Source organism: Siphateles boraxobius, unplaced genomic scaffold (assembly GCF_051911475.1).
Source record: "Siphateles boraxobius isolate OS27281-9 unplaced genomic scaffold, OSU_SipBor_1 33, whole genome shotgun sequence".
Classification (NCBI taxonomy): domain Eukaryota; kingdom Metazoa; phylum Chordata; class Actinopteri; order Cypriniformes; family Leuciscidae; genus Siphateles; species Siphateles boraxobius.
Genome location: NW_027508953.1, coordinates 8,340,311 through 8,364,503, shown reverse-complemented (window position 1 = coordinate 8,364,503; position 24,193 = coordinate 8,340,311). Strand labels below are relative to the sequence as shown.

Below are 24,193 nucleotides of genomic sequence, written 5' to 3'. Positions count from 1 at the left end.
ATAAAAAATCTAATTTAATTTCTATCCGATTAATCGATTAATCGAAAAAATAATCGTCCGATTAATCGATTATCAAAATAATCGTTAGTTGCAGCCCTAGTTGCCTGTTCTTCCCAATCTCTCGGAGGCAGCATTGGCAGAATGGCAAGAGAAGGATCCAGAGCTCAAGGTGATAGTTGAGTGGATGAGAAATGGAACTAAGCCAGGTACTCTGAGGGGTCAGCCATCTGATTTAGCATTGTGGTTGAGAGAATGGAGTCGATTTGAGTTGAAGAACGGAGTGTTGTATAGGAAGAAGCAAGAGAACGGAGTCTCTCACTATCAGTTAGTGTTGCCAGTTGGACTAAGAGACATGGTGTTGCGTAGTCTTCACGATGATATGGGGCACTTAGGTATTGAGAGGACTTTAGACTTAGTGAGGTCCAGATTCTTTTGGCCAAGAATGTCCCAAGCCGTGGAGAAGATCAAGACGTGTGAACGTTGCGTGCGTAGAAAAAGACCTCCAGACAGAGCCGCTCCCCTGGTTAACATTCAAACCAGTAGACCCTTGGAATTGGTCTGTATGGACTTCTTGTCATTAGAGCCAGACCGCAGTAATACCAGTAACATATTGGTTATTACGGATCATTTCACGAAATACGCCGTAGCAGTACCGACCCAGAATCTAACGGCTCGTACAGTTGCGAAGTGTCTGTGGGAAAATTTCCTGGTACATTATGGGTTTCCCGAAAAGCTACATAGTGACCAAGGACCCGATTTTGAATCCCGTACAATAAAAGAGTTGTCATGTAGCGGGTATTCACAAGATTCGTACTACGCCTTATCACCCCAGGGGTAACCCGGTAGAGCGTTTTAACCGGACGCTTCTCCAAATGTTGGTAACGCTAGAGAATGAGAAGAAGTCTAGGTGGAAGGAGTTTGTAAAGCCCTTGGTACATGCATACAATTGTACGCGTAATGATACAACAGGGTATGCTCCTTACGAGCTTATGTTTGGACGTCTTCCTCGTTTGCCTGTAGATTTAGCTTTTGGATTGCCAGCAGAATCTCCAGCTAAATCTCACTCTCAGTACGTTAAAGATTTGAAAGAACGGTTGCGAGAGAGCTATGAAATAGCTAAGAAGAATTCTGCTAAGATAGCAAAGCGCAACAAGGGAAGGTTTGATAAACGTGTGGTTGATTCAACCTTGGAAGAGGGTGACAGAGTTCTTGTGCGCAATGTTAGGCTGCGAGGAAAGCACAAGCTCGCAGACAAGTGGGAGCAAGGAGTTCAAGAAGTAGTTAGGAGAGCGGGAGATTTACCGGTGTACACTGTCCGACCAGTTGGGCAGAGTGGTCCCCTCAGGACATTACATCGTGACTTGTTGTTACCTTGTGGATTTTTGCAGCCGAGTCAACATGAGAAACAGCCTAAGCAAAGGGGTCGCAGGCCCAGAACTAGAGCCTGTGCAGATGATAATGATTCACAAGAGCCAGAATCTGAATGTGAATATGAGTCTGACACTGATCGATTCATTAATCCTGCATTTAGGGATACAATTGATTTTGAAACCCGAGTTTTGGTGAGCCCCGAGCACTTGCCTTGTCGAAATCCTTGTAACGTCCCTGTTGACTTAACTGTGGATGAACCTGTGAGAGAGAACTTACCTGAATCTGGAGAAGCAGAAGCTCCTTCTGTTGAGATAGAACCTGTTCGTGTTGATTTAGAGATTCCAGTGAGAGAAGATCCAGAAATTGATCCCTGTTCTGAGTTTCCTTCCCAGGGAGCTGAAACAGAAATTGGTTGTGAAGGTGAGAACAGAAATGAAGAGAGTCCAGTTTTGATTGAAGCTGGAGATGTTGAACTTGATCAAAGTGAACGAGAGAACGACACAGAGTTTGAAGAGGGAACTATTCCCAGACGTTCGCAGAGAGAGCGAAAACCTGCAAAAAGGCTTGAATATCCCCAGTTAGGGAACCCACTTACCGTAGTGATTCAATCTCTGTTGCAAGGTCTAAGTGTGGCATTCAGTACTGCCTTAGAGGAAGTAAACGCTTCTTCTGTTGATGTACCTGTGGTTTTGATTCAATCCCAAAAATGTGTAGATGCAGCGGGACGTGCATGTATTCAAGAGGGGAGGGTGTAACCCAGGTTACTAAAGATGTTTTATTTTTTGAAATAGAAAAGAAAGAAACTGACACTTATGTGAATAAACAGTTATTTTATTAAATATCTGTAAAGAAAAGAGAAAACAAGAATACATAAATTAGAGAAGAGTGATTTGATTAAATGAGACAATGATTGGTCCTAATAGACGAATCAGAGTTGGCCGCCTTAGTGGGTGGAGTCATCGGAGTCGAGAGATGATGCAATGATCATTTTTTTTCCGAGAGAAGCACCGAGAAAGAAGCACTGAGCGCGATCTGAGAAGAGAAAGAATTAGACTGAGCGAGCTAGTAGTTTGTTTAGAGAGATTTAGAGATATAGAACAAAGATTTTGAGAAATAGAAACAGAACTTGATGCTGTGATTGATTGATTTTGAGTAAAAGTGAAACTAGCTTTTGTACGTGCATTGAAGTACGGGCCTAAAGCTGAGAGAGCTGCCGCGAACTTTTTCTAATTGATATTAGAAGTACTCTTGGTAAGTGAAGTTTTCGTTTTATTGTTATTACCAAGGTTCTTATGTATAAATATCCGATAAAATGTGTTCAAATGCCAAATATGTGTGTTATATTTAGCTAAATTTATGTAAGAGTCAACCTTCTGTAAAAAAAGAGAAAAATAATAGAAGATTTCTTCATAAATGTGTTAAATAAGTGATATTATAAAGGGAGAAGTTATTTTTGATGATTTGTGAAATGTAAATTTGTAGTTTTCGTCGAATAACTGAGTTTGAGCTAACGGATGAGTGTGACGCACGTGAAAATTGAGCAGATGTGGCCTAGCGCGTCATTTGAAATCCTGTTTTTTGAATATAAATGAGAAGTTAATGTGTTAACATTATATGAAAAGTGAAGTTTGAAATGTTAATAGTTGAATATATTGATATTAAGTGTGGTAATATGTGTATTTTTGAGAAAAGTGCCTAATTGTACTTTTGGCCTTGTTTTTTCAAGGTTGGGTTTTTTTTCTTCCCCCCCCCCCCTTGGGCTTTCCATTTCTTTTTATATCCTTTCTGGATTTTCTTTTGGTTTTGTCTGATATTTTCTATTTGCTGAGTTTGGATGCTGAACGAGAATCGAGAAAGCTGCACGTGAGATGTCCCTGCTTCACAGCGAAAGTTCGAGAGTTGTTGCAAGCAGGAACTGGCGAGCCATGCCCAAATAAGGATCGAACTGCGAATCGAACTGTGAATATTGTGGTAGGATTGAGTACAGGTTTTCTCTTCCTGTTGCTATTGAACTGTGAGTTAACTTGAGTTGCGGAAGAAGGATCTCGTGAAGGAACATTGAACTGGAGCTGAGAACTGAGATAAAATCTCATATCACATTGAGATTTCTGTGAACACTGAGATAATTGGACGGTGATTTATTTTCTTTATTGTTATTTTGTTTCAATTCTATTGTGATTTATTTCTTTTGATTTGTCTATTAAGTGTTCATAATTTCTATTTTTGGGTAATAAGAGTGAACTGAAAGGTAATTTGAAAGGTTGAAATTGAAAAGTTACATTTAAATCAGACCAGAGGAGAAAAGTATTCTTAATATAAATAAGTCAAATTAGGAATAATTCAAATAACTAAAGAAACCTTATATCTTACTTATACCAAAATAAAAGCTAATTAGGTGAAATTAGATTTAAAACTAAATAGAAAGTATAAATTATAGTAGATAAAAAGAAAGAATAAAAGGTTACAATTAGGATTCAAATAAGAGTTTATTTATTTCTGGTTTATTTTCTTTTATGTGATGTGGTAATAATTTAATTTTATTGTCTTTTTGAACATTTTCTTTTTTTTGTCTTAATTGCTTGTTATTCCTTTTAAATATATCGTACCTGTTTTTCTAACTCAAACAGTGTGTCCCTGTGCTTCTTTGCTGCTAACACAGTCTCTTGAGCGAATTCTGGTCTTCTGATCGCTGGTCCATAGATTGAAGCAGTGTCTTCTTTCACTTCCCTCTGTGTCTTTTACTGAGGAGAGTGAGGGTAACACACTTGCCATGACACGGGTTACACTTGATCTGAGCTTTAGGCCTAAATCTAATTATATTAATTTCTATATACTTACTCCATGTGCAGGTTGTGAGTGTCCAAATTATGATGGCTATTGAAGTCATGTTTGTTTTTGGATCTTTTACCATGAAGAAGAGCTGTCAGTCAAAAAATCATAAACTCACATATCTATAAAGACCTGAAGTATGCAGTTTATATGCAAAGTCTCTTTTAATGTAAATGTCCTTTCTGAGAACAAGAAACTTACTGTCAAGAAACATATTGCAGTTGGTAAATAGAGCCAGATCTTTTCTTTTTTTCTTGAACATCTTAAAAAGTCTGAATGATCTCATTTGCTGACAAGTTATAATGCCCTTTTCACAGGATGTAAAATAAATCTCTGATGTCCCCAGAGTGTGTATGTGAAGGTTTAACTCAAAATACCCCACAAATATTTTATATATCATGTTCAAATTTTAACTTTTTTCACTGATGATGGACTGTGCAGAGAAATTTGAAAATGACATAAAAACGTCCATGTACAGGGCTTCCCTTGGCCTTTGGAATTAAAATAGCCCCACATCATCTCATACCTTTCACCATACCTAGAGATTGGCATGGTTTTATTTCGGTTAGCCTAATAGCTGGTTTGATTTGCATTGAGAGATGATCTTATGGAAAGTACCCCAATCTCTATGGTGAAGGGTATATGATGATGTGGGGCTATTTGAATTCGCAAGGCCAAGGAAACTTTATCAGGATGCATAGTATCCTGGAGACATGAAATAACTGGCCTTTAAAAATAAAAATCTGACTGCCTCTATGGGGATTCAACATAGGGGTGTACTATATTATGCCACCTGTATTTATTTACGATACATTATTCATTCACAAAGAAAATTGGTGTCCTTAAAGGTTGGATTTTTCCTCATTTTTTAATTAAGGCATTAAGATCAATTTTCTAAAAGATGATTTCTTTATTCCTCTTTTTAGTCAGCTTTAGCATGGGTGTATTCACTCATGCTAAGCACTGTATATCACATTGACTTCTCTGGACAGATCTTGTAAGTTAAAATCGTTTACAGGACTATAAACACTCCCAGAGCACTGAAGCATGAGCTGCCAATGCAAAATAACATTACAGTGGAAAAACCCTTTCTGAACTGAAATATCTCTCATATGATTATGGGCATTGTAATTATTTAATTATGAGTTCAACATCATGGTCTGATTAAAACTCTCAGAATATTCTGGAGGTTTTTGCAGTGAATGAGAATGAAATATTGTGGAGGATTTTTGGTGGAGGAACCAAACCAAACAAAATTGAAAGTAAGTGCAGAATAAAATAAAAAGATGAATAAACACCAATGAAGTGTGAATCTGAATAGCATAGAGATAACTTTGTTCCCTTTCGTAGTCACTCCGAGTTACGTCGGATGACGACGAATGGGGGTTTCACCTAGAAAGCCAATCATCTTTGTGTATTACAAAACGAGCCAATGGCGATGAAATGCCACGGGTCTGCGTAATTTGCATAGCGTATCTCCGCTCCACCACGTGGGTATAAAAGGAGGACGCCAGCAACATGCAGATATGTTTTTTCTTCGGAGCCAAGAGCTTCTCTTCACTCCACAAGCCAAATCCTGAGTTTTCTGTGACATCATCTTCTTCGAGACGAGCGAACTCTCCGGTGTTGGTGTGACGGCGGTACCCAGCGAGTTTCACCTTGCCTGCGATCTGAGCAGTGATCTGCCGGTCTGTGTGCTTCTCCCTGGTCGCCTCAGCATCGCTGAGTTTTTCCTCTCTAAAAGAGCTGCCTGTGGCACGTCTTTTTAAAGATGTCTCGCCCGTGTTCTTCTGGGTGCGGTCGATTCCTGTCTTCCTTTGATGGGCACAATCGCTGCTTTGCGTGTCTGGGCTTAGAGCACGCTAAAGCAGCGCTTGTGGATGACTCATGTTCCTTCTGTGCGAACATGGCCATCGCAACACTGAGGTCGAGACTCAATGATCTCATTCGAGAGAGAGTCCCCTCATCCACACCCCGATCTACACCCTCCACGAGAGGTGGTACTTCGGCTGGTGGACAGGGTGACTTGAGGGTGACGGTGTGGGACAATCCGACGATGCGTTCTAGGACCACGCCCCCCTTCTACAGTGTTGCAACCCGCGAGCGCTGCGGTGATTCTACCGGGTCCATCTTCTGATGCCCCGCGTGTTTCATTCGGCGCTCCAGAGGAGGACTCGATGTCCATCGCGGCATCACAAGGCGGGCAGGAGTCATCGGGAAGTGACGATGCGGCTGCGTTGCCTACTTCTGGAGTACCAGCGTTGCCCGTATCAGATCCCGGGATGACGGCCATGCTCTCCCGGGCCGCCGCGAGCATCGGGCTTGAGTGGAACCCTCCGCCCTGCCCTGAGCGCTCGCGGTTGGATGACTGGTTTTTGGGTGCGGCTGCCGCTTCACGGCCACAGCCAACCCCAATACCATTCTTCCCGGAAGTGAATGAGGAACTGGCGAAGTCATGGAAGGCTCCCTTGACCTCCCGTGTACGTTCGTCAGCTTTCTCCGCTTTTCCGATTTTCGTCGACCCTCGTGGCGAGATCTCACAGAGCTGCAGGACAGGCGGCCGCCGCTCTGCATGCGATGAGCACCTTGCAGGTCTACCAGGCCCAGCTGCTCAGAGATATGCACGAGGCGGGGACTGACCCAGGGCTCTTCGATGAGCTGCGTGCCGCCACTGACCTTGCTCTCCGAGCGACGAAAGTGGCCGCACGCTCCCTGGGTCAGGTGATGGCCACCTCTGTGGTCCAGGAGCGTCACCTGTGGCTGAACCTGGCCGATATGCGGGACGCTGAGCGCACTCGTCTGCTCGACGCCCCCATATCCCAGGCCGGCCTCTTCGGCGGAGCGGTCGCGGAGGAGGCCGCAGGAAGGCGCCACAGCCCTCTCCAGCCCCGCGCCCCGCTAAACGCCAGGCTAAGTGGCGCTCCTGAAACGGGCTGCTCAGTGATGGTGTCGGTTTTTCCCCAGGAGGTGGTTGCAGGCCCCCTCCTTCCCCCGGCGGAGGGCCGGGGGAGAATCTTTTGTTCTCCCGCTGCTCACCCACGGGTGGGCAGTACCCTATCATGGTTAAAGAAAGAACCGATACACCTATCACTGAGCACACAGAGCCGGTTGACAGTGCGCGATGCCCCCGAGCCTCGCAGCTCTCATCCCTCTCTGTCACAGAGTTCTCGGACCGCAGTTTGCGCCGTCCCCGGACCTCACCACTCTCGTCCCCCTCTATCGCCAGACCCCTGGCAGAGCAGACCCCCGTGGAACGCTGGTCCTTCCCTGGTCTCCTCTGTCAGAACGCGGAGCTTGACCGCGCCCCCGCCTCGGCCCGCTATGCCACCCTCGCTTGGGCCGGTCACTCCGCTTCGCTGCCCCTCCAGGGGGACGCCTGTGGTTCGCATGAGCCCCTCTGGTTCAGTTTCTGGCAGCTTGGTTAGAGCTTCCCAGCCTGTCCCGCTGGGTCGCCCGAACTATCAGGCTCGGTTATGCGATTCAGTTCACACGGTCTCCTCCCAGCTTCAGGGGAATTCGCTTCACTGTGGTCGGTGGCAATGCCCCTATCATGAGAGCGGAGGTTGCTACCCTGCTGGCGAAGGGTGCTATCGAGACTGTCCCTCCAGCCGAGATGAAGTCAGGGTTTTACAGCCCCTACTTCATTGTCCCCAAGAAGACCGGTGGGTTATGTTATCCCTTCACAGGCTGCCGTTCAAGATGCTCACGGCCAAACGCATTTTCGAATGCGTGCGGCCTCAGGATTGGTTTGCAGCGATAGACCTGAAGGACGCTTACTTTCATGTCTCCATCTTACCTCAACACAGACCGTTTCTTCGGATTGCTTTCGAGGGGCAGGCATACCAGTATGCGGTTCTCCCATTCGGGCTGGCTCTGTCTCCTCGCGTCTTTACGAAGGTCGTTGAGGCAGCCCTTGTTCCCCTGCGCGAACACGGGGTTCGCATCCTGAATTATCTCGACGACTGGCTAATATCAGCTCACTCTCGAGATCAGGTTTGCGAACACAGAGACCCAGTGCTCCGGCACCTAGCCCGTCTGGGCCTTCGGGTCAACTGGGAGAAGAGCAAACTCTGCCCCGTGCAGAGGATCTCTTTTCTCGGGATGGAGATCGACTCGGTCGCTATGTCCGCGCAGCTTACGAGCGAGCGCGCACACTCACTGCTGACTTGTCTTCGACAGTTCGATGGCAAGAGTGGGGTCCCACTGAAATTGTTTCAGAGGCTCCTGGGGCATATGGCATCTGCAGCCGCGGCAACGTCGCTCGGATTGCTTCATATGAGACCGCTTCAGCTGTGGCTTCGCGATCGAGTCCCGAGGTGGGCATGGGATCATGGCACCCTCCGAGTTCCAGTAACTCCGACCTGCCATCAGACCTTCACCCTGTGGAGGAACCTCAGCTTTCTACGGGCCGGTGTTCCCCTAGAACGAGTTTCCAGGCATGTTGTTGTCTCCACAGATGCCTCTTCCACGGGCTGGGGCGCCATGTGCAACGGACATGCTGCCGCGGGCTCCAGGACAGGACCCCAGCGCCTTCTGCATGTCAATTGCCTCGAGTTGCTGGCAGTACGCCTTGCCCTGCACCGTTTCCGCACGTTGCTCAAGGGTCAACACGTACTAGTCCGTTCAGACAATACCGCGACAGTAGCGTACATCAACCGTCAGGGTGGTCTACGCTCCCGCCGTATGTCGCTACTGGACCTGCACGCATCCTCAGTTGACGAAGCGTGCCTGGAATTCGGGCCCGGTCACTCTCACGTGATCCTGAGACCCCTGCCTGGATATGTGCCCAAGGTTCCCACCACTCCCTTCCGGGACCAGGTAGTGAACCTGCAAGCGCTGCCCCTGGAGGAGGCAGACCCAGCCATGGCACTGCTCTGTCCAGTACGCGCTCTCCGTGCCTACGTAGACAGGACGCAGTGTTTAAGGACCTCAGACCAGCTCTTTGTCTGTTATAGTGGGAGACTGAAGGGAAAGGCTCTCTCAAAGCAGAGGTTGTCCCACTGGATAGTGGACGCCATTGCTTTGGCTTACCAACAGCAAGGCCGACCGTGCCCCCTTGGTGTGACAGCCCACTCCACCCGGAGTGTGGCTTCCTCTTGGGCTCTAGCACATGGCGCCTCGCTGGCAGACATCTGTAGAGCTGCAGGCTGGGTGACACCCAACACATTCGCCAGATTTTATAATCTCCGAGTGGAGCCTGTGTCCTCTCGTGTACTCGCTTCAGTCAGCTAGTACTGGACCCGCTCAGGTGTCTTTGCTTGCTCGCCATTCCACTCCACGGACTGAATACGTGCGATTATTCCTCAGGTGAGCCTTCCTCTCTGAAGCCCTGAGTTCCTCCAGCACTGTTGCTGGCGCCAGTGTCTATTGCCTGTGCGTCGGCTAGGTGCCTCCGTGTGCATGGTTCCTCCCTGAGTAACCCCCACATGTGTATTTCCACTGTAAGCCTCCTTGAGCATGTGTCTTTCCCTTGGCAAGCCACCTTGCCACTCCTGGAGTTGAAAGTTGCCACCCCTCGGGCTGGTCACTCCAGCGTTCCTCCATATGAAGCCCTACGGCCATATGTGTGTTCTTAAGTCCTCCCTACGGGTAGGTATGCTGTGGTATATCTCCTCTGAGATATGCTTCCCAGTGTACCTTGGTATTCTTGTGTTAAGTAGGACTCCTTCGTCCGTGCCAGTATCACGACAGGGGGATCAGACTTTCGCAGGCCATTGGAAGACAGCTGTGAAGGTGGCGTGATTTCACGGGGACCCCCATTCGTCGTCATCCGACGTAACTCGGAGTGACTACGAAAGGGAACGTCTCGGTTACTTATGTAACCCTCGTTCCCTGAGTAGGGAACGGAGACGTTACGTCTCCCTGCCACTTCCGCTGTACCGCTGGGTAGACGCCTGAGTTCAGTCTCGGCTCCTCAGCGAAGACATATCTGCATGTTGCTGGCGTCCTCCTTTTATACCCACGCGGTGGGGCGGAGATACGCTATGCAAATTCCGCAGACCCATGGCATTTCATCGCCATTGGCTCGTTTTGTAATACACGAAGATGATTGGCTTTCTAGGCGAAACCCCCATTCGTCGTCATCCGACGTAACGTCTCCGTTCCCTACTCAGGGAACGAGGGTTACATACGTAACCGAGACTTTTTTAATACATACTGCATTGATACGGCTTTGGATTATAAATTCGACTATAATGAAAGCCATATAAAATAAAAAGCTGTATAAACAATTTAAATAGTTTTTTAAGTCAACTAAATGCTTAAGCGAATCAAAATATAAATTCACATGAAAGTGATTGATGTACATTTTTACTTCTTAATTAGTAGTTCAATAGTGTTTGTATTGGTAATAATAAATTGTCAGGGTTCTGCCCTGGCAGCTTTGTCTGTGTTGTCTTTGTATCATGTCTCTATGTTCGTGTTGTGCTTCAACATATGGTTTTGTTCGTGTTGGCCATGTGCTCCTTTGTTCCTGCCTCCTTGTTTCCCTGTACCAAGCACTCTTGTCTAGTTGAGTTCTCGTTTGTTGTTCTCTGTTCCTTGTCAGTGTTGTTCCCTGTTCCTCATGTTCTCTGCTCCCTTTATATATGTGTGCTCTTTTCCTCATGTGTTGCCAGTTCGTTAGATGTTGTCCTGCTGTGTACTTCTGTGCAACATAGTTTGTTTCTTGTTACTGAAGTCAATAGCGTTTTATTTGTAGAAGTTTTTTAGTGCTTTAGTTCTGCCATCGGTCCTGTCTGTCTTTTCTCCTGTGTCTCTAGTTCCAGTCCTGTCCTGCTAGCAGAGCGTCCCTGGCTGCTTACACTCTTTGCTGTGGAGCAAGCCTGGTGCTGAGCCTGAGTTCCCTGAGTGCCTTGCAGTTGTACTTGAAGTTCCTGTCTGGCTATTGCTAGTATTCTCAGGTCTCATCCTGCTCTGCCTGCCATACTCCCCAGCCTACAGTCATCTTGTGCTAGTTACAACTGCTGCTCGGCTAGTTACAACGGCTGTCATTGTGTCTCATCCCTGGCTATTGTCTGGACTGTTCACCTCTCCCACCACATCTTGTCATCTGTCTACTGTTTGTCAATAAACCTGTTAACACCCATTCTGCATTTGAGTCCTCCCTGATAAACCTGTGACATAAAATTATTGGAAATTATCCAAATTTAACTGGTTTAATTACGCAGCTTTATCTGGTTTATTTATTTAGCTATTAGTTATAAAAGAGCAATCTGGTCAGTGTCAGTTTTAGTGCAGGAGGTTTTTGTATCACTGTGGTGGACGTTCGGTGGAGGAACACGACTCTCAGTTGGAAGTACATATTTTTATTAAAAAAATTAAACAGAATGAAAAGAACATAAAATGACTTCTTTTTTTTTTTTTACATTTTTAAAATGACTAATATAAGAATAAAGAATTTGAAAGTTTTATTCTGGTGTGACATTACCAAAACAATTGCTAACTTTCCTTAGCTCTTCAATAAAGCAGTTTAAACCAATCACTTTTTTTTTATTACTGAGCATTTTGTCTATCAAAATGGTAAATCATATTTGACAAAGAATAACTGTTTGTATTTTTTATTCTTTGGGCATGAAATATAGCCTAATGCTTATATCTGTATAAGTCTTTTACTCGCATCTACAGTTCGATTTAACAGAGGCAAACAAGAAAACATTATAGCATTTTGTCATGCAAAAAGTGTCAAGATAGTAGAAAAGCTTTGGTATCCTGTTATTAACAGTTTGTAATAATTATTTTTAATAATTCTTGAATAATGAAAAAGTTTTTTAATGAAAAGTTTTCATTAGAAATGTGTCTTCATTTGGTGTTGCTTTCACTAAAAAAATGCTTTAACTGTTAGTAATACAGTAAATATTAAACAAGAAATTATTTAATAATTTGAACAAATAAAAAAAAATAGATTCCCAAAAAATTAAAGATCCTGGCTATAATATGATATAATTAATGAATATTTTTTTTAATCCAATTATAGATATGTGTGATTGCTGGTAAATGTGTTTTTACAGACTGTTGCACTTCAGATCTGCTTGATTAACTCTGAATCTCTTAAAGGGAAGTGAAAGACTGATAGAGCTGTTTTTAAGAAGAATGAAACTCTCTCTCTCTCTCTCTCTCTCTCTCTCTCTCTCTCTCTCTCTCTCTCTCTCTCTCTCTCTCTCTCTCTCTCTCTCTCTCTCACAAAGAGGGAGATAGTATGCATAATCATTCATTCACACACAAACTATTACAAAGGACTGTCCTAAATCAGTCAATCCTCAATAATTAATATATCATTCTGTTAGTTTAATGTTCAAATATTCAAATATATAGCAATGCTTTGTTGTTTTATTGCTGCCAAATAAAAGCATTTTGACTTTTTATAATTTTTTTGGGATGTCCAAAATAATATTTTAATATTGAAAATATTGATTACAGTAAAATAGATATTTATGTTAACATGGCATCTTAATCATATATTTAATGAAATATTTTAGCTACATTTAATTTATAAAAATGTATATGTAAAAAAAATCTAAAATAATTTGAGAATTCTTTTATAAACGCTCATTTAAAAATCTCATTAAATCTCATTTAAACAGGATGAATGAAAATATTAAGCCAAGTCACAAGAGATGAATAGGGTAAAAAAATAATAATAAAGAACTAATAGATTTCACCATACTTCCCCAGTTGATTTATTACATGAAGAATCACAATCAATTTTTAACTAGTTTTCTGAAATTTTATGTTCAAATATAAACATGACGCATTTTCTAATTAAATATGGACTAATTTGCATTTATTTCAAGAACAGAAATCTGAACATAGGATAAAGACAGCTTCAAAATTTAGTGTGTCAGATTTTGTTGAAATATTAGAGTCACACGTTTCTATTGAGGGGATTTTGGAAATCTATTTTTATCATTTCAAAAATCTGAAAATATCAACAGCCATAAAAAAAATCACCATATTTTTAGGAATAAAATGAAAATCAGGCAAATGTGAACAAACCCCTCTGTAAGGGAGTAAATCTTTAAAGAAAGTGCTTTACTGAAGTGGATATTTTCTGGCTAAGAATGAGAAAAAATCATTTTGGCCTTTAAATATATGTATAATCTACAGACACAAATAAAATAAGTGCAATAAATATTTTTGCATGTGTCTTGGTTTAACTATCACAGAGACATAGACAGATTGTGTAGATTTATTACCCATTCTGTTCACACTGAAAAAATATGTTTTCACTTAATGTAAATGAGTTTATTTACTGCGTGAGTAAATTCATTGTACCGTCTGACTGAGGGAAGGTTTTGTACAATGCCGTTTCGCTCTATGAATACTGAACCAGAATAAATAACCATAATAAAGTAACAGAATAAAGAAAAAAAAATGTTGACTACTTAAGAAAATCTTCTTTAAAACTTTAACTGTTGCTGAGCTTTTGTACAGGGCAACTATAGCCTGAAATTATTCTCATGTTCTCTGTAGCGTCTGACTGAGGAAGTTTTTGTATGATGTTGTTTCACTGTGTGAATACTGGACCAGAATAAACCCCCATACAGTAATAATCTCCTGCATCCTCAGACTGGACTCCACGTATGTTCAGCATAAATGTATATCCAGAATAACTTCCACTAAACCGGTTTGAAACTCCAGATGCAAGGTTACTTGTTCTGTAGATCAAAAGTTTAGGAGTTTTTCCAGGTTTCAGCAGATACCAGCTTATGTCATAACCAATTCCAGAAGATGCAATGCAGCTCATAGAGACTGAATCTCCTGCTTTAACAAACAGAGACTCAGGAGACTGGACCTCTTGATGAGACACTTGAGAGATAAAAGAAAGATAAAAAAGGGTAAGTGTTTCATTTAAATACAAATTATGAGATATTCATATCCTTTATGAAAACATTTGTATTTAAAAAATGAAAACAAAGCACAAGAGAATCAAAGCTTTACAAAATGAACACCAAACTCTAATAATTTAGGGGGTAAAATGTAACCTTTAGCCAGCAGAGTCAGTGTAGCCAGAATTAGAAGAGCCATTATTGTTTGGTGTGTCAGTGACTCTGGCGAGACTGAACACACACTGATCATGAGGAGTTTTGTGTGTGAAACAGTAAACATGCAAAACACTTTTCACTCAACAGACTCCTGTCAAAAACACATTCAGTTTCCTCCTGGATTTACATAATGTGATAAAACAATCAAACATGCATTTTTGCAGGATTCTGTTGCTGACTTCTATTGCTCTTTAAATATTCTGGAGGTTTTTGTACAATGAATGAATGAGAATCATTGTAGACTTTCAGTGGAGGAACTAAACTGAGTGCTGGAAGTAAGTGCAGAATGAAATAAGAAATTAAATATTATACTCAGTTAATCAAATTATAAATGTCAACTTGAAAATAAGCATTTTTAGAAAATAACAAATTTCCATTATGTCCTGTAAAAGACTGTAAATGGTAAATTACCTTAATATGAAAACTAAATGATGGAGATGCATTCAAATATAAATCTAAAGGAACTGAATTATGTACATCAATTTAGATCAATGTCATTAGTAATATTGTATTGCTTGTATTTTTACATTTTATATTTAGTATTCTGATTATACACAATGCAAAAGTAATTTCTATGTATAGTAGGATGGATATTTGGGAAATTTCTAATTTTGCTGCTGTATCTTACATAAATGTTTATTATATAGGAGACAAAGAGTCAACTGATGGTGTGTCAGCTCCATTTTGAAGGCAAACATTTTCTATTACTTTCTATACATTTCACATTTAATTTATAACACAATTAAAATTCCCATTAGATATATTCTGTTTTAAAATGAATAATTTAATCAGATTTTTTTTTTTAAATATACAGGTTATTGGAAGGTCCAACAGACAAAATTTGTGAATTTTATATGTTCATTTTGTACAGAAAGCTGTAACAAACAAACAAACAAATATGTGCTAACAAATTTAAGATTATGGAAATAGCCTACTATATGTTACAGGAGAAGGAGGATGGGAATAGAAGTATAAAGAAATATATTATTGATTTGGATGATTAATTATGATAAGTGCTTGTGTGTATTTATTCCACTTGCAGCTATAATCAGAAGATGTTAGTAATGTTAGTAATCTGATTCTGAACAAGGGAGGGTTTTTGTACGGGATCTTTTCACTGTGTGAACACATAACTACCACTGATCTCATGTCGACTCTGACAGTAATAATCTCCTGCATCTTCAAGCTGGGCATCACTGATGGTCAGACTGAAATCAAGACCGTTTCCTTGTCCACTGCCACTGAATCTTGAAGGAATTCCTGAGTTTTTTTCATTTGTATAATAAACCAAGAGTCTTGGAGCCTCTTCAGGTTTTTGGCTGTACCAAGATACATAATAACGGCCTTTAGATACTGAGCCTTGCTCGTTTTTGTAAACCACAGTGTCAACTTTACAGTCAATAGAGACGGTTTGACCGCGCTGGACTGATTTAACCTCAGACTGAGTCACAACAATTTGTCCTAAACAACCTGTGTAGAGCAATATATAACAGCACAGATATATTATATAATATATTATATTATTACTGAAATATATTTAAAAAGTCACATGTAACTATACCTTGCATGCTGTAGAGTGTGTAAATGATAATGGAGATCAGAGTCATTTTGGCTGTTAGATCTGTTATCATGAACAGAAGCTCGATGAAGAGTTAAACACCTATAAACATCTCAGATCACTGACACTGACTATGCAAATATCAAATATGACCAGAAGTTTCCATCATACTGGCAGTTTCCTGAAATATTTTCCTTATTTTACAATTATGCAGATGGAGGCTGGACATATTTTGCACTTCATGCCCCTTATTTATCATTAAAGAGCCAAGCGGAATGTGAAAATAATTAATAACATTTATGCAAGTATTGTACTGTATATTTTATGAAAGCAACATTTTAAATGATATGCCATTTTTCTACTTGTAACTTACTTTGTCAACATTACAATATACAGTTTATTTTATTTCCCTGTGAGTGAGAAGACACTTTAAAAGTGATTCTGGATTGTAATGTGCTGAAGAAGGATGGACTGTGGAAATATATTTTTCATGTTTATTTACTTTTATTTAGTTATATTACTTTTATAGTATACATTTTTAAATAAAGCAAACTGTACCTTGTGGATATAAGTAACATGAATAACATCATATTTTAATATTGAAAATATCACTTAAAAGAGAATAGTTTCAGTATGTTACGATGGCATGAGTTCACATGTTCATAATGTGATGTCAGAATGTGATGTATTTCATGCTGCATATAATAAAGCTTATAATTCCAGTCTTTAAAGATAAAAACAATCTTCTGTCCACAATTATGCTAATCTCAAAATGCCACATATTAATTTCTTCTGAAATCAATAATGAAAATTAAAGTGAAAAAATAATTAAATAACTAAAATAAAATCTTTATTGCTGCTTTAACTTTTGTTAACAGTGCAACTAGCCTAATTTCAGCAACTATAACGTGAAATTATTCTCATGTTCTCTGTAGTGTCTGACTGAGGGAGGTTTTTGTATGATGTTGTTTCACTGTGTGCATCTGTCACTGTAAACCCCCATACAGTAATAATCTCCTGCATCCTCAGGCTGGACTCCACGAATGTTCAGTGTAAAATCAGGTTCAGATCCACTTCCACTGAACCGATCTGGGACTCCAGATTGAAGTTCACTTGCTGTATAGATCAGGAGTTTAGGAGCTTCTCCAGGTTTCAGCAGATACCAGCTCATGTCATCATCAACTCCACTGGTCCCAGTGCAGCTCATAGAGACTGAATCTCCTGCTTTAACAAACAGAGACTCAGGAGACTGGACCTCTTGATGAGACACTGAGAGAGAGTAAAAAATAAATGAAAAGAAGCTTGCATTTGCTAAACAGTTCAAATTACTGCATAAAAAATAAAACAACGTATAAATTCAAAAAATGCTGACAAATAAAATAAAAATTGTATCATTATAATGTAGAAAACATATTTTTGAACCTTGAACCAGCAGACCGAGTGTCCCCAACATTAGAATAAGAGACATCATTGTTGTATGTGTGTGTGTGTGTGTGTGTGTGTGTGTCGGTGTCACACACTAAGAGTTTTAAGCGCAGTGTTCAGTTAATATGCAAAACATTTTCAGATGCATCATGGAATAAACCTCAAAAAACAATCAGAATACATTTTGCCGGACTTTATTAATTAAAAATGTATTTCTTTACAGCTGAGCGAAACTAAACTAAGATACAGTTTTAGTGTCAGTGTCAGTGTTAGTGCTGATGTTAGTGTAACTCTGTCAGTTTTAGTGCAGGAGTTTTTGTACAGCCGCTCATTGGGTTTGTATCACTGTGGTGGACGTTCGGTGGAGGAACACGACTCTCAGTTGGAAGTAAGTAAACCTCTTTCTGTTTCAAAAAATAAATATGTATATATTTATAAAAAAAATATTGCAAGTTTACTTTAAGTACACTTTAAATATCTGGCATTTAAATAATCATATTATACAGACACTATCCTTAATAATAGTGAAACACATTTTAGGCTTAATATTCAGAAATGTGCATTGTGCAATAAAGAAGTACTCGAAATAAAGTTTATATCACTAAGTCTCATGCAATTTGTCATAATATATGTTAATGGATTTGTAGTATTCTTAGTATGAAATTAATGTATTTTAAATACATTTACATATTGGTGTTTTACACAAATGTATTATTTTACTCTTGATCTTTTTTAATGTTAAAACAAAGTAAATCATCTTCATTTTCGTGCTGTATAAAATAATAAATCATTTTCATAATAAACTCTGAATATATATTTTTTATCAGAATAGATCAAATTGAATTTATACATTTTAGTCTGATATGTTATCAGTTTTTATATATATTTATACAGAATATATTAATGCTATTACTGAATTTTTTTACTGAATATTTTAATGTTATTACTCCCGATCACACTAAAATCAGAATAATATGATTCAGTGAAAAGTGTTTTTACAGGCTGTTGCATTTCGGATCTGCTTGATTAACTCTGAATCTCTTAAAGGGAAGTGAAAGACTGATAGAGCTGTTTTTAAGAAGAATGAAACTCTCTCTCCCTCCTTTTCTCTCTCTCTCTCTCTCTCTCTCTCTCTCCCTCCTTCTCTCTCTCTTCTCTCTCTCCCTCTCTCTCTCTCCCCCTATCTCCCCCCCCCTCTCTCTCTCTCTCTCTCTCTCTCTCTCTCTCTTCTCTCTCTCCCCCTCTCTCTCTAGCTGGCACTCGCCCCACTCTCACGGTCCTGCCTCCCTCCAGAGCCGAGCTGCAGCAGGGTAAAGCTACAGTGCTGTGTTTGGGCAGTAAGGGATTCCCCTCTGACTGGAAGCTGAGCTGGAAGGTGGACGGCATTAGCAGGAGCTCTGCTGTGAATCTGAGTCCCGGTGTTCTGCAGAAGGATGGACTGTACAGCTGGAGCAGCAGCCTGAGTCTCACTGAGAGTGAGTGGAGCCGAGCAACAACCATCAGCTGTGACGCCACACACACATCCCAGAATGCAGTGACCGAGAGCCTGAACAAACAGCAGTGTGATGATGACCAGTGAAACACACACACACATCACACAAAGACATACAGGCATGCTTAATTATTAATTCACACTTTACACACAGTGTACATTTTGCTCTGTACGTGTTAGTCTTTCTTTGTAAAGTGTGTTTGTATTATTCTTGTTTTTGCCAAATAAAAGCTTTTTAAATCATTAATTGTATTCATTTATTGTTTCAAATATATTATACCATATTTTCATATTTTTCTTTAAAACAGCTATTTTGTCTTTAATTTGTTCTTAGCATTTTATTCATTTTATTTGGATTCTATCAGTTTACATGTTAACATTCATTTGAATGGAGTTAAATACCAATGTCATGAAAAAAAAACTTTTAAAAAGTTTTTATCTTAATTATATATCAGGGGGAAACTTATTACGATTGTTACCAGAGGAAAAATGGACAGGGAAAAAAGGATTCAGGATCTAATTCAGACTAAACTGGACATTTAAAGCACTGTTACACTGTTTTCTTTCATGCAATAAAGCAAATAGAGATTCAGTTAAACTGCAGACAGCTTGTTATTTATTTATTTTATTTTTGCTTGTTATATTTTTTTTTACTTTTTTATTACCTTGCTTAAGGTGCAAGAGATCAGCTAAACGGGTCTTTAAAAGCAGTTTTTGCACCAAATAAATATATACAATAAATATAAGTTTTAAGAGCTGAAATAAGGCACATAAAAGAAATACAAATAGTTTCCCAGTCAATCCACTAAACATTTTATTATAGTGAAATAGTTAATGAGGGACTGATATAAAATCTTAATTTCATCACATTATTTCATCTTAGATGCATTTTATATGTGTAATTCATGATTGAGACATTTAGTTCCCTTTCGTTGTCACTCCGAGTTACGTCGGATGACGACGAATGGGGTTTCGCTTAGAAAGCCTATCAACTTCGAGTATTACAAAACGAGCCAATGGCAAAGAAATGCCATGGGTCTGCGGAATTTGCATAGCGTACTTCCGCGTTACCTCGTGGGTATAAAAGGAGGACGCCGGCAACATGCAGATATGTTTTTGCTTCGGAGTAGAGCCCGAAGCCATTTGTTTTGAGAATAATGGCTGGCTGATGAAGTTATTGGCTGGCTAGCCGGCTCAGCCAAAACCTAAATGGCTGCTGCAGCCGCCAAACTTTTCATAGCTGCAAATGGCTGAAGCTGCCACTTCATGTCTACAGATGTCTATGTTATACTGATTTACTAGATCTCAATATTTCCAAGCAATGCATGGCTTACACTATATTTCTACAAAATGCAATACAATGTAATAAAGAAAACACCAGATTTTACTTTCACAACGTATGTACATATTTATTTTGTAGTCTGATCGCGGAGAAGTAACGTTATGTTGATTAAGAACGCAAACTTTTGTTGAATTTATGAGAAATCTACAGACGCAAACAGACGAAGTGTAGTAAAATAAAGACCTAAATGTGTATTTCGGACTTTTTTTCACCACAAGTCTGTAAGAAGACATGGAAGACAAATATCCAAAAATCTCAAAATTGACCAGTAAAAAAAAAACGATGTTTTTGCCTGCCGTGTCTCGCCTTAATATAAACACACACTGTTATCAGTATTATTTTGGACAAAGTTTTGCACATTTCACTTCAATGTACACTGAAGCATGCGTCGTGAATTAGCAATGTGGAAACGGTGGTTTGTTACTGCAGTAATATCACGTTCAGTGCTATAAATCTCTCCGTTCCAGAATATTTGGTTCATAACATCATATCTTTGATTCAGGTGTTTGTGCAACCGTGCCCTGAAGATTTAACAAAAGTCTGGCTAGGCCTAAGTTAAAAAAAAAGTAAGTAGGAATTAGCAAAGTATGTGAGAAGTGAGATCAAAATTACCTTGCTTGCTTCTTTCCGCCATTTCACCTCAGTGCGAGAAAAAAATGCATCGCTTCTTCTGTACGGAAAACGAGCAATTTTAATTGGTCGTCAATTCACTGTGAGTCTGTGTATCGTAGCAACGAGCACAAGACTGTGCTGTTATGAATCCAGTGGGAAAATAGATCTCGTGTATTGTTTATATATTCGTGTCGTGTGTGTATGTCTCTATGTGATAGAATTATTATTTGATGCAAATAATTCTAGCCAGCTCAGCCAAACTTTATCAGATGGCGGCTCAATTTGGCTTACGAAATTATTGGCTGGCGGCGGCTGAAATTCTAAATGGCGCAAATGGCGGCGCCTGGCGGCGGCTTCGGGGTCTACTTCGGAGCCAAGTTAATTCATCGTTCCACAAGCCATCTCTGAACTGTCAGCTTCTTACAGACGAGCGAGATTCTCTGGTGTTGGTGTGACGGCAATCTCCCGGCGAGTGCGCGCTTCCTGCTTTTCTGTGCAGTGGTTTGCCAGTGAGTGTGTTTCTCCCCGAGCGCTTCAACACTCTCAGATTTTTTTCTCTCACAAAAGAGCTCGCACGCGGTACGTCTTTTTAAAGACGGCTCGCCCGTGCATTTCTGGTTGCGGTTGGCTAATTTCAGATTTTGATGGGCACATTCTCTGCTCTGCGTGCTTGGGCTTGATCACGCTAGAGCAGTGTTTGTGGATGACTCACGTTCTCCTCGCGGGAACGTGACCATCGCGTCATTACGGTCGAGACTCAATGATCTCGTCTGAGAGAGAGTGCCCTCATCCACACCCCCATCTAACACTCTCCACGTGAGGTGCTACTTCGGCTGGTGGCCAGGGCGACCTGATGGTGTTGGTGTGGAACAAAGGCGCCGACTATCCGTCCGTGCCCCATGCCCCCCTCTTTATTGACGCAACCCGGGAGCGATCACTCCCGTCTTCGGACCCCCCGCGGGTTTCCTTTGATGTTCCAGAATCGGATCTGTTGTCCATTGCAGCATCACAGGGCGGGCAAGAATCTTCAGGAAGTGAAGATTTGACAGTGCTGCCACTTTCGGGTGTGCATATGGCATTTGTCGAGTCAGATCCTGAGATGACGGCCATGTTTTCCCGGGACGATTGGTTTTGGGGTGGCCGCTGACTCTCGTCGCCGTCTAACCCCAATTCCTTTCTTCCCGGATGTGCATCAGGAAATCTCGAATTCCTCGAAGACCCCCATGTCTTCCAGCGATCCCTCGTTGATCACCTCCGCCCTTCCTTCCCTCGACTGGGCCGCTGCCCATGGGTACACTGGGGTCCCCCCGGTTGAACGCTCTGTTGCGATGCTCATGTGTCCTCAGGGTGCTCCTTCTCGGCGCGATCCTAAGCACCCGTCTGAAGCCTGTAGTTTTACGTCTACACTTGTGGGGAAATCCTATAGCGCCCAGGACAGGCAGCCGCCTCACTGCATGCCATGGCCATTCTGCTGATCTACCTGGCCCAGGTGTTCATGGACATGCAGGAGGGTAGGACTGACCCAGGGCTCTTCATTGAGCTGCGCGCCGCCACTGACCTTGCTCCCCGTGTGACGAAAGTGGCCGCACGCTCCCTGGGTCAGGTGATGTCCACCATTCAGGCCTGTGGCTTAACCTGTTCGATGTGCAGGATGTCCGGCGGACCCGTCTGCTCGACACCCTCATATCCCAGGTCGGCCCTTCGGCGGTGTGGTTGAGAGCTCTACAACAGTTCTCAACCGCCCATGAGCAGACTGAGGCATTCTGCCCCGACGGCCCCGCCGTCCGCTCAGATCCTTCGGTCTGCCCACCGCCGAAGGCGCCCCCCCGCGGCTCCCTCCCCGCCCGTTCACCCGGGCTGGCTCTGGAGGCCGCAGGGGGACGCCACAGCCCTCTCCTGCCCCGCCCCCCGCTAAACGCCGGGCCAAGCGGCGCTCCTGAGACGGGCTGCTCAGGGATGATGGTCACTTCTCAGGAGATGGTAGCAGGACCACTCCTTTCCCCGGTGGAGGGCCGGGGGAGAATCCTTTGTTTTCCACTTCCCGCTGCTCACCCCCGGGTGGGCAGCACCCTAATGTGGTTAAAGAAGAAGTGACATGTTCATCCCTGAACACACCTCTGGCAGAGCAGACCCCCGTGGAACGTTTGTCCTTCCCTGGTCTCCTCTGTTAGGTCGCGGTCAATGACTATGCCCCGACACTGGGCCGCTATGCCGTCCACGTCCGGGACAGTCATTCCGCCTTGCTGCTCCACCGACGGGAAGTCTGTGGTTCGCATGACCCCGCTGGTACAGTTCTTGGGAGCCTGGTTAGAGCTTCCCATCCTGTCCCGCGCGAACGATCAGGCTCGGCTACGCGATTCAGTTCGCGCTGTCTCCTCCCCGCTTCAGGGGAGTCCGCTCCACTATGGTCGGTGGCAATGCCCCTATCATGAGAGCGGAGGTTGCCACCCTGCTGGCGAAGGGTGCGATCGAGACTGTCCCTCCAGCCGAAATGAGGTCAGGCTTCTACAGCCCGTACTTCATTGTCCCGAAGAAAACCGGTGGGTTACGGCCAATCCTGGACCTGCGCGTGCTGAACCGCTCCCTTCACAGCCTGCCGTTCAAGATGCTCACTGCCAAGCGCATTTTCAAATGTGTACGGCCCCAGGATTGGTTTGCAGCGATCGACCTGAAGGACGCCTACTTTCATGTCTCCATTCTCCCTCGACACAGACCGTTCCTGCGGTTTGCTTTCGAGGGGCAGGCATATCAGTACGCGGTTCTCTCATTCAGGTTAGCCCTGTCTCCTCGCGTCTTCACGAAGGTCGTCGAGGCAGCCCTTGTTCCCCTTTGGGAACACGGGGGTTCGCATCCTGAACTATCTCGACGACTGGCTGATCCTAGCTCACTCTCGAGATCAGGTTTGCGAACACAGGGATCTAGTGCTCCGGCACCTAGCCCGTCTGGGCCTTCGGGTCAACTGGGTCAACTTCGAGGGCAAGAGTGCGGTACCACTGAAATTATTTCAGAGGCTCCTGAGGAATATGGCATCTGCAGCCGCGGCAACGCCGCTCGGATTGCTTCATATGAGACCGCTTCAGCTTTGGCTTCGCGACCGAGTCCCGAGGTGGGCATGGCAACACGGCACCCTTCGAGTACAAGTTGCTCTGACCTGCCATCAGACCTTCACCCTGTGCGCGAACCTCAGTTTTCTACGGGCCGGAGTGCCCCTGGAACGAGCTTTGCGGCATGTTGTTGTAACGACAGATGCCTCCTCCACGGGCTGGGGCGCCATGTGCAATGGACGTGCTGCTGCAGGCTCCTGGACAGGACCCTTCCGCCTATGGCACATCAATTGCCTCGAGTTGCTGGTTGTACGTTTTGCTCTGCGCCGCTTCCGGGCCGTGCTCAAGGGCCAACACGTACTAGTCCAATCAGACAATACCGCGACTGTAGTGTACATCAGCCGCCAAGGTGGTCTGCGCTCCCGCCGTATGTCGCAACTCGCCCGCTACCTACTCTTATGATCCCCACAGAACGCG

General features: G+C 42.7%; 1 protein-coding gene and 1 long non-coding RNA gene across 2 annotated transcripts in view; one reads left to right on the top strand and one right to left on the bottom strand.

Annotated features, from left to right (window-relative positions):
• Positions 1-18,965, top strand: part of LOC143701488 (Ig kappa-b4 chain C region) — a gene marked incomplete at its 5' end in the record, with an annotated part of 74,072 nt that extends 55,107 nt beyond the window's left edge. The window contains 3 exons of the mRNA XM_077194817.1: positions 11,429-11,451; positions 17,548-17,614; positions 18,480-18,965. Coding sequence (XP_077050932.1) covers positions 11,429-11,451; positions 17,548-17,614; positions 18,480-18,805 — 416 coding nt within the window. The remainder of the gene's footprint in view (positions 1-11,428; positions 11,452-17,547; positions 17,615-18,479) is intronic.
• Positions 13,158-17,318, bottom strand: LOC143701771 (uncharacterized). The gene is made up of 3 exons (XR_013190163.1): positions 17,224-17,318; positions 16,710-17,070; positions 13,158-13,644 (listed from the first exon to the last, which is right to left on the bottom strand). It is a non-coding gene; the product is annotated as an uncharacterized LOC143701771 (long non-coding RNA).
• Positions 18,966-24,193: the final 5,228 nt, after the last annotated feature.